The following is a 14,101-nucleotide window of genomic DNA, read 5'->3' as shown; positions in this document are numbered from 1 at the left end:
AGATCTTTTTTATTTTTTGCACCATTCTATAATGACTTTTGTGCGTGAAAATCACAGGAGACCAGCAGTTTCTAAGATAATGAAACTGCCCTGTGTGGCACCAACAATCGTTCCATGGTCAAAATCACTTAGATCACATTTCTTACCCATCCTGACATTTGTTCTGAGCAACAACTGAATCTCTTTACCACGTCTGCATGCTTTTATGCATTTAGTTGCTGCAACATGTTTCGCTGATCAAATATTTGCATTAACCAGCTGGTGTACAGGTCTACTTAATAAATAGCTGACTGAGTGCAGCTGATGCTTTTATCCAAAGCGACTTACAATTGACAAGACTAAGCAGGGGACAATCCCCCCTGGAGCAATGTGGGAGTAAGGGCCTTGCTCAAGGGCCCAACAGCTGTGCGGATCTTATTGTGGCTACACCAGGGATTGAACCACCAACCTTGCCCCAGTCATGTACCTTAACCCCCTGATTAAGCAAAGGTTAAAAGTATAATTTATAGGGGAAATATTCTATTGGTTAGGGATACAAGATCGGAATGGGGAAATAGGAAGGAGGCAGTGTTATCACTAGATTCATGTGAAGACACACAGTTCTAAATAATACTCTCTTCTTGATTAATAAGCATGTAGATTGAAGATGTGATTATTGTGAGGAACAAAAAACAGTAATCCATGTAGTGTACAGCTGCATCAAATAAGAACTTGCTGGATATTCTATATGAGCCAATTTGAATGATACCTCTCTAACCTTATTTTGAAAAACATACTTTTATCCAGTATATTGTTTTACCACTCAAAAATTAATTCCAGTGCGATATCACATAGGGTAGAGCTACTATATTTTCTTGAAAGAGAGCAGGGGTGGCTCTGTTATTGTTTTTCAGATAAAAAGCAGAGAGAAACAAATCTTACTAAGTGAAGATTCAATGGGATCCAATGAGGGCAGTTTGGTAGAAAAGTGTCTAGTGAGATTTTTAAATAGCATATTTACCAGGAATATGATTAATAACAGTTAAAAAAATATTTGTGTGACAAGTATCTTAAAAGTGAATTCCTCATAGGTAAACAATAATCCTTCATGGCTGTACAACGGACTCACCAACAGAATATTATTGTAATACCAATTATTGTAAAATTAAACTTGTTTTTCTGTAATATAGCTCTGTTATTCCAGAGGAAATAATTATATGGAGAGAATTTGTGTTTGTAATGTAAGGACCAAAATAGCAGTATTTGTCTGTGGAAGGCTAATCATTTTGCTGGGATTTTATTTTTGTGGTAACAAACATCTAAGCCATTTATTTTATGTTTTTCTTGTTTTTCTTCTTTTTAATGCTGGTTGGACAACCAAAATGAGTGCATTACCACCACCTACTGATTGCAGGACATTGTCATCTCTTTCATTTCTCAAGAAGAAAACCTGCTATTCCTAAACCCAGTCTTTACCATTTGAACTATATACATTTTTTTGTAATAGTCTTATTATGCGCCCTTACATTGCGATGTTACCTCAGTTCATATTGTATTGATGTTTGTATGTTTCTGGTCTTCAAAAATAAATAAATAAATAATAAATGAAAAAAGATACCAAAAAAAAAAGTAATTTCACTACTCCCTCCAAACCCTTTCTCCAAAATTCCCTGAATCTCATCTCCCTTCACATCTGTTATCCCCAAAGTATGCATATGACATTTTACTCTGTCGTTGAGTTCCTTCCACCTCACTTCCCAGCTTCCTTCTCTCACACTGCTCTTCCCCCACAGTGAAAATATATAGCCTGGTCTTTAGACAATGTGCACTCTTTCTCCCACACCTTCTACACCTGTGCATCCTTTTCCTACAAATAACTAACATAATCAATACACACCCTTTCTGGTAACTCCCCATCAAACTCTCATATCATTGATCCACTTTCTTGTTCTACACCCTCCCTATCTTTTCAGCCACCTTTTTTTACAACTCCCTCAACCACCAAAAAACAATCAGCCGTCCTCCACCAACAATGGGACCCCGACCCACTAGTAAGTAATTTAACGCAGAATGAAGTAACGCCTTAAAATTACGTCAGGAATTTAAGTGACGCAGTTCCGGTTCCACTCGGCACTTATCTGTGCATATGCGCACGTGCTTTCAAAATCGGTCCGACGTTCAGTTAACGTTGAAGTGTGGTTGCTACTAGCTAGCTATTCTTCCTGTCTGCACAGAAAGAAACTCCTGTCCTCCGTGAAGCACGCGCCGAGGGGACAATATCCACGCAGAATCTTGTGATCAATACTGAAAAATATGGTGAGTAAAGGAAGTTTAGTGACTGAATACACGTACACATTTTGGCTGCAATAGCAATGAAGCACTAGCGTGGCGTTAGCGTTATGCGACCACCTCTGTAGCATGCGGAGATGGGTTAATTTAGTCGTTTTCTACAGGATCTTTGTGAACCGTAATTGTAGCACTTCTTTCATTCTAGTCAATTATCCAATTAAATGAATGTTGCTCTGTTGGTTGATATGTTGGCACAGTAATAAGTTATAGCAAACTTAGCTAGCTGAATCGAATTAATTTAAGCAAGCAGCCATTATGGATCGTATTTACTAGCTAGGTAGCTGCATGTATTCGCTAAAGTCGGCGAAGTGCGACCAGAAATAATCGTCCACCAGATCGCACATGGTGCTAACTGAAGACTAACGTAGTTTGTTTTTCTAGCACCCGTAATTATTGATAGTCAGCTGGTTGGGTATAACGCTGGTCAGAATGACACCGTAGCTCCTTACTGCCTCTGAAAACGTAAGGTTTTTTTATGGAAGCTATTACCAGAGTAAACATGGCTATTTATTTAGTGGAATTTTAGTCAGCGAAATGTATCTGAGTTCTATCTTTAAGACGACAAGCTACCTTTTTAGATGGATGGTGTTGTGCGTTTGTTCTGTAAATGTATAGATGGGTAACGAACATAACTACAGTTTTGATGTAGGGAAAACACGTGGTGGTTAGCTAGCTTCCTTGCTAACGCCTTGCTAGCTATGCAAGTTAATGCATTGCAACCGCGTTTTCCTAGTAGACGATCCCTCCCTTCGAATTTCGGTTTTCAAGTTGATGGCTTTTGTAACCTTTGGTAGAAGAGCATAATGCCCGCTATTCAATGTACCCCAACGTTATTAGGCCTCGACTTTTGGACAGCTAACTTAGCTGACAAGCCTGCTGTCTAGCTATTATAGCTTTCGCTCATGTGTAACTGTGGGCTAGCAACCTTGCTGATTTACTTTATTTTCATGCTGCAATGCATCGATTCTATCTCCTAACCGTATGATTCTTATTTTATTCCCTAGGCTGACCCTGAAGTGAATCCCAAGGCCTACCCTTTGGCCGACGCAACACTGACCAAAACCATCCTGGACCTTGTGCAACAAGCGTCCAACTATAAGCAGCTAAGGAAAGGCGCAAATGAGGGTAAGGCTAATTATGATTTTTCTCTGGAGCATTTCTGAAACGCGGCCTAATCTTAATTTGCAATTACATAGAGCGGATACAGTGTCAGAACACAGAATAAGGAGTCCGAACCAACTGAAAGGTAGACATTATAACCGTTTTGTAAATTGTGACTAAATGGCTGGATATTTTTTTAAATGACCATAAATTCACAAGGATGTATCCACTACACATCCTCCAAATATCTATTCAAAGGATAGCTTGCCAGATCAGATAGTAGAAGCAGAAACTGAGGGCTTTCAATATTGATACATTGCTGGATGCTATAGTTTGTAGGTAAACCATGAGCAGTCGGTACCATTTAGTAATGTTATGTAGTGTGTAATGGTGAGCATTGTTGGGCTGATGTTATACTATGTTATGAAGCCCCCACACCGCAAAATGTTAAGCACTAGTGTGACAAGACCTGGGTCACATATGTAATTGTTTTGGATTCAAATAATATTCTATGCTTTACTGAGCTTGTCTGTATTGGAACCAATGAAATGCTCCAAGTGCCTTCTGGTCCTGTTGGTTGCCTTGATTGCACCAGGGAAAATTGAGTACAGAAAAGTATTTGAATCCAGAATAATTGCATATTTGACCCAGGTCTGATGTATACAAACCTATCATGATGCAAGTTCTCAACTTTCTAATCCATAAACATGGTTCTCACATGGAACCAATTTTCTTCATTGACACAAGGCCTATGTTTCATGTGCTTTTAATGATCCAGGTTGTTAATCAGTGACCTGAGATCCTTTCAGTGCATCCTAATTTATTGGCATCATTGTCTTTCAGCCACTAAAACTCTGAACCGGGGGATTGCTGAGTTTATTGTGATGGCAGCTGATGCTGAACCTCTGGAGATCATCTTGCATCTGCCACTGCTCTGTGAAGACAAGAATGTGCCGTACGTTTTTGTACGCTCCAAGCAGGCCCTGGGGCGCGCGTGTGGAGTTTCAAGGCCCGTAATCGCCACATCTGTCACAATTAAGGAGGGGTCCCAGCTCAAACCCCAAATCCAGTCTGTGCAGATGTCTATTGAGAGACTGCTGGTTTGATCTGTGGATATTATGGCATACTGTATGTGAAGCTAAAATAACTTGTGGAAGTTTTTTGTTTGTTTAAAAATGTATCCTCAGTTCATGATCCTAATTTGAACACTGTTCATTCCATTGTATTGCCAGTGTACAATACGCTTTCATGATTTTGTGATATTAAAATAAGGTCTTTTTAAATGTTTTAGTACCAGTTTTGTAAATGCTGGTCAGCAGTTTGATGGTGAATAGTGTACATTGTTTGATTTATTAATTCTATATAAATGAAGACCCTTACAATAACCTTACAAAAACTGCAATATTTATTGTGATTACAGCAGTACATTGCCACATGGATACAAGACATCAGACCCCATACCTGGTACTGATTTGAGATCACAAAAGGGTAATTCCATGTAATTCAACACACTTGGACTATATCATCAGATTTTAATGAGATTTAGCATGCTGATTTGGCATAAGAAACCCCTGGAACTGAAATTGTGCGTCTGATTAATCTGAGAGGTGTGGACTAACACAATTTGCGCTAATTCATCCGGCTCCATGACTTTGGCTTGCCTCATCTCCATTACAGTCGGTTGTAAAAAAAAAAAAAAAAAAATTCTCTTGTATATCGCTGGATAGGTTGTAATGCTAATTTGTTAGTCTGGGACATATGGACTATCTCAGATTAGTAATTTCGGTTCAGGTCAAATCCACATGCTTAATCTCATTCAAATCTGTGATGTGGTCTAAAAGTGTAGAGCTGATGCAGAGATGCCCAAAATCGCTTCAACAAAGTATCAAAAGTACTTTGAGAAGTAACTGTATGTGGAAATATGCAAAGCCCATCAGTATCCCAGAAGATACGAAAGCGCTTATTTGAAACTACTTTGCTTGAAGTTGCTAAATTAATGTATGCATCCTATTTTAGTGATTTCAATTTAGTGTGTCTGGTGACGTTTACACATTTTTATTCAACTCTTCACTTTTCAGTCAACACAATCACATCACTAGGGAACAAACACTTGAGCAAGCCTCAGTTACACACACTACCAAAAATGCACGTCATGCACACGTTTGTGGATGAAATACACCAGCCCGATCGAGGTATTTGCCTCAAACACACCCGATACAAATCCTTAAGCCCTTGAGATGGAACCTCAACTACCTGGATCTGGCAGGAGAGGATGGTGAACCAGTGAAACTCCCTACAGGCTCATATTGGGAAACCCAGACACGTTCCCAATGAACGTGGTCAATAAAAAGGATGTCATGGGTACATATTCTTCCTATGCAGCACCGAGTAGTTTTTCCTCAAATTTTGGAATAAAATATGGGTTATGGTATTTCCCAATTATTGATTGGGGGGAAAAAACCCCAACTTGTGCGTATATACATCCTGTCAAAATTCCTAAATGTATTCTGCAAGTTGGTATTGATAGAACCATGTGCAAAAAACAAACTAGTTGCTTGTTTGTTTTAAAATGCATTGGCTTCATTATCTTTTTAGATTGTTGGCTCTGTTGACCATTTAAGAATTAAAAGCAGTACATGTAAAAGATAATGTAGTGGACAGTTTTGTAATCTATGCCCTGGGACTGTGCTTAATGAAGGGAAACCTCTTTTTCCAGCCAAATTACTGACAATTTGAAATGATGGACAAAGGCAGACCGCAAGAATCAAAGCACTTGGAAGAGGATAACAAAAATCAAGGCAAATAATGATTAGACTGCATACTGGCACTACAGATCACCCAATACACACTAGCGTTAAGATTTTTGACATTGCAGTACAGACTTGCTACTGTAAAATAACACCACTGTTGGTACAAAATGAAATTGGACACTTGACAATGAACAAAGACGGTGTGAGCAGTTGTCATAAGGTGTGCTCTAAAACCTTCCTGTGAGCTCTCAACCTTGTCTCCACAAAACACTTGGCATCAAGTGGACAACTGCAGATTTCCCACATAAGTCACCCCTTCGGAATTCCTCAAAGGACAGTGCATTGACCATGATAAGGCCATCGCTCTGGATACACAGAGTTCCACAGAAACATCTAACCTTCAGTACGTGGGACTGGAGGCATCACCCCCTACCTCCAAAAAACCCCAGGAGCAGTCTTTAGAGCTGCATGCTTGAGTCTGTTTAACGTCCACAGGAATGCTGGGAAGGGAGCTGGGTTCAGAGTGAAGGTGTCAGACTGCTTGTGGTTCAGCTGCCCTGTCCCCTCTCAATCACCTCGCCTAGTAGTGCCAACTGTGCAATTTAGCTGCACATACATCACAATGGCTCTTAGTCAGCAGGAAACTCTGCTTCTGATGCAGCGCTGGGCAGACTGGCACTGTGTGAATCCTTTCGGACTTGCAGGGACACACAGCTGAGCCAGCTCCGACTAGTTGGCATCTCCCCTACAATTTCCCAAGTATCTGTCTCTTCACAGTACCGCTCAATAGTATCATGGTACCTGAAGGAAGGAAACACAGTATTATGAATTTGCTTATAAGGCATCTTCAACTAGGATTATCTCCACACATGTATATAAATAGTAAAAACTGTTGAGTAAAACAAACCTGTCCCATCCCTCCTCTCCCCCAAGCACATAAATCTTTCCATCCACTACAGCCACCCCAGGACGGTAGCGTCTTTCTTTCATGGGAGCGCACATTGTCCACTGGTTGCTCTTTGGGTCATAATATTCAACCTTATCAGTGTTCTCTGTAGAGGCATGCCAGCCACCTGCGTATACAGGGGGATAGGGACTGGTTATGGAAAAGGTTTTGGCATTCAACCCAACTCAAATCTGCTTCAATCTGCTTGACAAAAACGACATATTTTAAACACACACACACACACACACACAACTATGCCTGATTATTTCTGCGGAGTTTTAGCATCTTTTTGCATAAATGTACTAAACAAGATTCATTTTAGGAATATGGGTATAGACTCAATGCAAATGTTCACCTATGACATAGATCTTGCCCTTTAGAACACAGGCAGCTGAGCCAGAGCGAGCGATCTGCATGGGAGCCACCTCGGTCCAAACACAAGTTTTGGGATTGTACACCTGTGCCAGGTCTGTGCCATCACCATCCTCTAGAACAGCGCCACCTATACAACAGGAGTACACATTTAGTGGAGACCAATGGTAACAAGTCACAGTGAGGACTGATTTTACTGCCTTGTATTCCCATAGGTACTGCTATTGTATGCACCAATATAAATGAGAAATGTAACAATTATTTTACCCGAGTCCTGAGCTTATGTGGTTTACACAAGTCGACTGTAATGAAATGTCAATGAAATACTGTCAGCACATGTCGCGATAGCCTTGTTTTCCCACCTGTAACATAGAGTAGTCCATCTAGAGCCACGACTGCAGGACTGGTCACCGCCATCTTGACTGACTCCACAAAGTGCCAGGTGTTCGTGTTAGGGTTGTAGCACTCCACTGAGTCTAGGCGGGATCGGCCCTCCCAGCCCCCCACTGCAAACACGAAGCCATCCAGCATCACCAGACCTGCATGGGAACACCATTCAATGCGTATATGAATAGATCATCTCCACACGATGCAATATACGTGACTACAGATTGGAAATCACAGCAGTATGAGCACAGTAGTACTGCAGGCCATGTGATGGGTTGAAGGATTGAGCTTCAGTCTGCAAAAGATTTAAACGGGAAGCAAGTCCACAGGAGATGGCCTTTTTTAATTTATGTTTTATTTTTCATCATTAAACATGGGCTTATCGTGGTTCAAAAAAATAAAACATCAAAGAGAACCCTGTGTAATTTATAGTATTTCACAGCTGCTAAATTCAGAGTATGATGTTAAATATCAGCAGCATCTCACCAAGCTCTGATCTTGCTACGTTCATGGGGGCCATCTCCAGCCAGGAATCGAAGCAGGGGTCGTAGCGCCACATCTCCCGGCTGGCTGAGCCATCAGGGAACTCCCCACCTGCCAGATACAGGGTGGAACCTGCGGAGGGCAGGAGTCACGTGACGGGCCTCTGCTGCTGCATTTCTGCTTCTCTGCATTTCTGCAGGAACTCTCAGACCAGGCACACAACTTCAGGCTCCTAGCATCCTGAAACTCTGCCACCCTGGGTGATGCTTGAGTCAAATGTGAATGACCATTCAGGGCTGCCACCACAGTGGGTACTTGTACAGTGTGGATTTGAAACCTGAGCTCTTCTATGCATTAGAACAGTGCCTTAACAGGATGAGCCCAGCAGACCTGGTTTCCTCCATGTGCCTACTAATCATTATTAATTATCCTGAAATATTACAAATCCTTTATTCATTACATCACATTTTATTTAGCAGGCATTTTTATCCAAAGCAATGCAAAACAAAATGAAATTAAATAACTAACGACTATTGATAGATGTCAAAATAAAAAATGCAGCATATTAATTTACACAGATTTCATTGTAGGCTTCCTAGGCTCTTAACAAATACTTAACAATTATAATTAATTAATATTCATACGGGAAAAAATAATCTCTTTCCAAGACTACACAGGAACTCAAACTGCTGTACACTTTCTGTAACACACATACACTCTGCTCATCATAATATTTACATTATTAATTTTTTATTATAAGACTATATTAAAAACATATATAAATGTATATAAAGCTGAATATTTGCTCACCTGACACTACCAGGCCGTGCTTGCTGACAGCGAAGGGCAGGCAGGCGAGGCTCTTCCACTGACTGGTGACCGGGTCAAAGCTCTCCACGCTACGCAGAACTACTTTGTCATCCTCGCCCCCTACAGTCACGATCACATCTGCGGTGCCTAGGGACGGGCAGGAGGCAAAAGCTTTCATCTCTCCACCACAGCATTCATGACTTCAAACATGCTGAGCTCGAAACACGCCTTTAAAAAAATGTTAAACCAAGTTATTGTCTTAAATTCCAAAGGTGCCCTTGAGTTGTATGTACAGTACGTGTGGTGTGCGCTATGCATGTTTGAGTGTGTGCGTACTTCACCTGTAGATCTACGTGGCCGTGCTCGAGGCCCGAACAGCTCGCCACGCCGATCCTGCAGCAGCAGGTAATCTTTAGCCTCGGAGATTAGCCTCTGGCACTGCAAGGACTCCTTGACCACAGGCAAGGACTCAACCACATCATGGATGTAGTATGGACTAATAAGGGGCAGTCGAATATGCTCCAGGACCTGCCACACACAACAGACGTGAATATGGGAGGATGGGGATAAACTCAAATCAATCCTACGCTGACATTAGGCTTTTACAGCTAACGCTCTCTCTACACCAAACATTTGCCACTGGGATTCTGTTTGGAAAATGTTTTTTGCAAGTTATTTAGCACAGCGTTATAAATCTAAATGTTGGTTTGTTTCAATAGAATAGTCAACTGAACATATATGACCGGCTTCAACATCTTTACTTCTCAGTGTGAATGAAGGGCTGTTATCAGTATCCTCAATCCCTAATAAAGGCCAACACATCATAGGTCATCGGTGTACCCCCATTTGGATTGATTTTGGGTGATATTATTTTTAACCCTTAGGTTTTATTATTATTATTATTATTATTATTATTATCTTACACTGTTCATGCATGTACATGTTTACATCACAGCACGGTTCCAGTTCTGGTACTCTTGCGCACCTTTTCAAAACTCTGCCTGCGGGAGGCGCACTTTTCCAGCCAAAGCATGGCAGCCTCAAATACGGTCTCCTCCTTCGGCACATTGAGATGGTCGCTGGAGATGATCTCAGTCAGCTTGTCAGCACACAGAGACAAGAACTCCTCCTGAGGACAGAGGACATTAGGGAAGGAGAGTGGGGCTTTATGGGCAGCAAGGGCAACTGAAGTCTCAGGTCATTTTGATCTGCAACAGACAGGCACTTTAAACAAATGTCTTCTTTTAAATAGTCATGCCATTTTCCACCCAAAGATTAGACAGAACTGAACATTCCCATACTCCTATTATAAAGCAATATTCACCATACGAACAATATTATACCATACACGTTTAAAAAAGTGTATGCCATTTATTAATGCAAGGTATTTCTTCACATAAACACCAGCCCTGTTACCACTCGCAGCATGGTCATAACAGAATTGCATACTGGTGTGTGCTTGGTCAGTGGGCCAGCCCACCCACTGGTGAAAGCTCACCTGGCGGCAGACGGTGCTGAAGTGCTGCAGGATATATTCCATGCTCTGCCTCTCCAGTTCCCGGCAGGAGTGAGCTTCCGCAAAGCAGTGGATGCCCACACAGTTCATCTCATCCATCTGCCGCTCCATGAAGCGGCAGCAGGCCTCGCGCACTGCCATGATGTCCAGTAGGTTGGCAGCAGCCAGCAGGGCCTGCACATTGGCCTTGGAGATGACCACCTCAGCAGTGTACGCATAGCTCACCAGCATGCCAATCATCTGGGGCTCCACCCCATTGATGGCCACACGCTCCTGCCGGGACTCCATCAGATCAGTCGAGAACATGGCCTGTAAGCATCATAGCGGAACATGGTGAGGCATAATGCCCTTGGTTTTTTTATATAGTTATCTACTTTAGGACAAGCCGAAAAATGCTTCTCACTGTCCCGCTACAGCAGTTACCTGAAAGTAGGAGCTGAAGGAGGCCAGGACTATACGATGACAAGGAAACTCCTGGCCACCACAGCACAGGATGACATCACAGAAAGCATTGTTGAGACGCAGGCTGTTTAGTCCTTCCAGCACCTTGTTGGAATGGCGTGCTTCCACAAAGACATAGTCCTCGCTGTCCAGGGATGCAAGCGGGAAGCCTGAGTCCTCCTGTTCGGGGGATGGGGCTGAAGTGGCAGCAGAAGGGGCAGTGGCTGACACATTTACAGCCAGGATTTCCATCTTCCTCTTTAAGGCAGCCTTGAGTGAAGGGCAGAAATATGCCAAAATTGTATTATAAACCAGCCATTGCTACCCATGAGCCTTTTTAAATCAACAAAGCAGAATTCAATAATGTTAGAGGTCTAAAACATTGCAGTGTAGTTCTGACAGTGCCAGGTTAATTTTTTCTGGTGTGTTATTGTTCTGTTTGATTCAAGCTTAGGCTATTAGCTTCGTAGAGTCTTACTCTACTTAATATGTAAACCTAGACTAATATTTTCCCACTAGGTTACACCGATGCATATGCTAACATAAATATTCCAGAGAATTAGTCTGGAATTAGTTTGCGCTTAACGCCGTAACATGATTCACCAGAATATGCCGTAACTATCTATAACATATAAGACATTCATGCAGTGTTCACGTTTTAATGGCAAGCTAGTTTCAGCTCAGGAGTTTTCACCAGCCATTACATAGCAATGGCATTGTCAGGAGTACCATACAGCTCCCATAGTTACAATTTCACCCTTCCAGGGAAATTCCATCATATTAACTTTAAGAGTAAACTGCAGATAGTGCATTGTATTTAATCAACATTCCGAACAGCATCTTCAGAAACCAAACGAGACGGCTAACGACTACTAAATATATGGGCTCAATGTAAAACAATATTTTTTTTAGGTCGAACAACTTGGGAACAAACTGTAGCTACATCATCAAGAGATAAACACATGTTGACATAGCTAATTCTTAACCTCCATAACGCTACTGCATCACTGCGCAACACCAATAGGATTATACATTTCGGTGAGTGTCGTGGAATTCCATTATAGCTAGCTAGCTACACATGTAACGCCTACAAACTTCAATAATTACACCCACTCAATAGCGACTTCGCTACAAATAACCGTGCGTAAAGGCAGAAAAACCTTCTGAACAGGCTGCACGCTCCAATTTGCAATTTTCATCTAACCACACAGCGTTAGCTCTAACAATATGTTTCTTTATAGCCCCTTTAATTTCCTCAGAATACGCACGGTCCGTGTGGAAACGAAACAACTTACGATGTCTGCAAATGTCTTCCGTTTCTCGAAGCTACAGCCATTGATCATTTGCGGCAAATCTTCATTTTGATCTCAAAGTGTTTACTGAGCATAGTAGCGCCATCTCCTTAGCTCCGTTTATGCTGCAGCATAAACAGCAAAATATTGGAACAGACAGGATTATGAGTTAAAAGAAAACAGTTCCCTCTATTGACCTGGAATGGTAAGTGCATCTTGTTTGCAGACGTGCAAAGCAATGCTGACGAATTTAGCTTTTTCGCCAAGAACACTCAACTGTCATGTTTAAGAATCGAAATTTAAATTCATTTCACGGTTTTTAATTGTATATGGTGGTCAGCAGGAGACTTAAAAAAAAGAACTTCAGAGGCAACACTGCACAATGCAAATCACTTGTGAGCTGCAAAAACAGGATAGCAGGATGATAGCTTGCCAAGAAGTGCCTCAAAGAGCTTCTCCTGTGGACTGAGAATTCTGATGTTTCTGATCTGTCAAACTAGTGTTTGGGGATTTCACCATGTAGAAATTAGAACACGTTTTACAAAAAGCCCCTCATTTTAGGGCACCATAACTTTTGGGACATATGAATGTTATGTAAATGAAAGTAGTCATGTTTAGTACTTATGTCACATGTCCTTTGCATGCAATGACAGCTTGAAGTCTGTGATTCATAGACACCACCAGGTCCTGAGTATCTTCTCTGGTGATGCTCTGCCAGTCCTGTACTGCAGCCATCTTCAGCTTCTGCTTGTTTCAGGGGCTTGTCGCCTTAAGTCTTCTCTTCATCATATGAATGGCCTGTACAATTGCACTCAGATCAGGTGAATGACATGGCCAGTCAAGAATCGTCCACTCATTGGCTGATATGGCAACTCCTGTTGCTTGAGGAGTATGTATGGGATCATTGTCTTGCAGTTGGACTAAACGCCGTCCAATGAGTTTGGAGGCATTTGGTTGAACTTGAGCAGATAAGAGGCTTCTGTCCACTTCATAATTCATCATCAGTGAACACAAGTATCTGTGGCAGCCGAACATGCCCAAACTTTTGCCTTTCACACGTTGTTCTTACCATGAGTGTGAAAAAAAAGTCTGTGTGTATGTGTGTTAAGCCTGGATGTGCTGCCATCTTTAAAGGAAAACAAATATACCTTTTTTCAGACTTGCCCAGACTTAGATGAGATTTCATTTTTGTGCATTCACTGGCTCAATTTTCATTTCATAATGTGTTAACTTAGCATAAAGACTTGAAGCCTATATGAGTCAGTAGCCTACCTCCTTCAAAGTGAAGAAATACACCTTACAGCAACTCCTAAGCTATGTATTTGAAAAACCTGTGCGGGGAAAAAAAAATAAAACGAGAGATGTTGTTTTCGGAACTATAACTGCTGAACACACATGTATCCTCTTCCATCTTCCACTGGTTGAGCGCAGTGATCCAGGCACCTTCTGAAGGTAGTTTTAAAGGGTAGAACTTCTCTCATTTTTTTTAAACATAATTTTCAAACCTGCTACTCTGACTAATCACCTTTCAAAAAATGGAATATGGTGATGTTCGCTTTGGTCACTGCCATTTTGAACTGGCAGCCATTTTGGATTTTGTTAGTTCACATATCACTTTCACCTGGTGATTCACATTTAAATCGACACACTGATAGATGGTATGTGTATATGGGCA

At 41.5% G+C, this 14,101-nt stretch overlaps 2 protein-coding genes across 2 annotated transcripts; one reads left to right on the top strand and one right to left on the bottom strand.

The window, feature by feature from the left end:
• The first annotated feature begins 2,099 nt into the window (after nucleotides 1-2,099).
• On the top strand, nucleotides 2,100-4,712 carry snu13b (SNU13 homolog, small nuclear ribonucleoprotein b (U4/U6.U5)). The gene is made up of 3 exons (XM_061232090.1): nucleotides 2,100-2,295; nucleotides 3,333-3,453; nucleotides 4,273-4,712. Exons 1-3 carry the CDS (start codon nucleotides 2,293-2,295, stop codon nucleotides 4,533-4,535), a joined length of 387 nt encoding a protein of 128 aa, XP_061088074.1. The 5' UTR covers nucleotides 2,100-2,292; the 3' UTR covers nucleotides 4,536-4,712.
• Nucleotides 4,713-4,816: 104 nt separating this feature from the next.
• On the bottom strand, nucleotides 4,817-12,559 carry si:ch211-256e16.3 (kelch-like protein 20). Its single transcript, XM_061232089.1, has 11 exons — nucleotides 12,430-12,559; nucleotides 11,117-11,404; nucleotides 10,676-11,002; nucleotides 10,163-10,306; nucleotides 9,519-9,705; nucleotides 9,178-9,324; nucleotides 8,371-8,499; nucleotides 7,860-8,036; nucleotides 7,481-7,627; nucleotides 7,087-7,252; nucleotides 4,817-6,980 (listed from the first exon to the last, which is right to left on the bottom strand). Exons 1-11 carry the CDS (start codon nucleotides 12,475-12,477, stop codon nucleotides 6,809-6,811), a joined length of 1,932 nt encoding a protein of 643 aa, XP_061088073.1. The 5' UTR covers nucleotides 12,478-12,559; the 3' UTR covers nucleotides 4,817-6,808.
• Between the last annotated feature and the right edge of the window lie 1,542 nt (nucleotides 12,560-14,101).

Source organism: Conger conger, chromosome 2 (assembly GCF_963514075.1).
Source record: "Conger conger chromosome 2, fConCon1.1, whole genome shotgun sequence".
Classification (NCBI taxonomy): Eukaryota; Metazoa; Chordata; class Actinopteri; order Anguilliformes; family Congridae; genus Conger; species Conger conger.
Note: the sequence above shows the minus strand (reverse complement) of the source record. Positions and strands in the feature narration are given on the sequence as shown.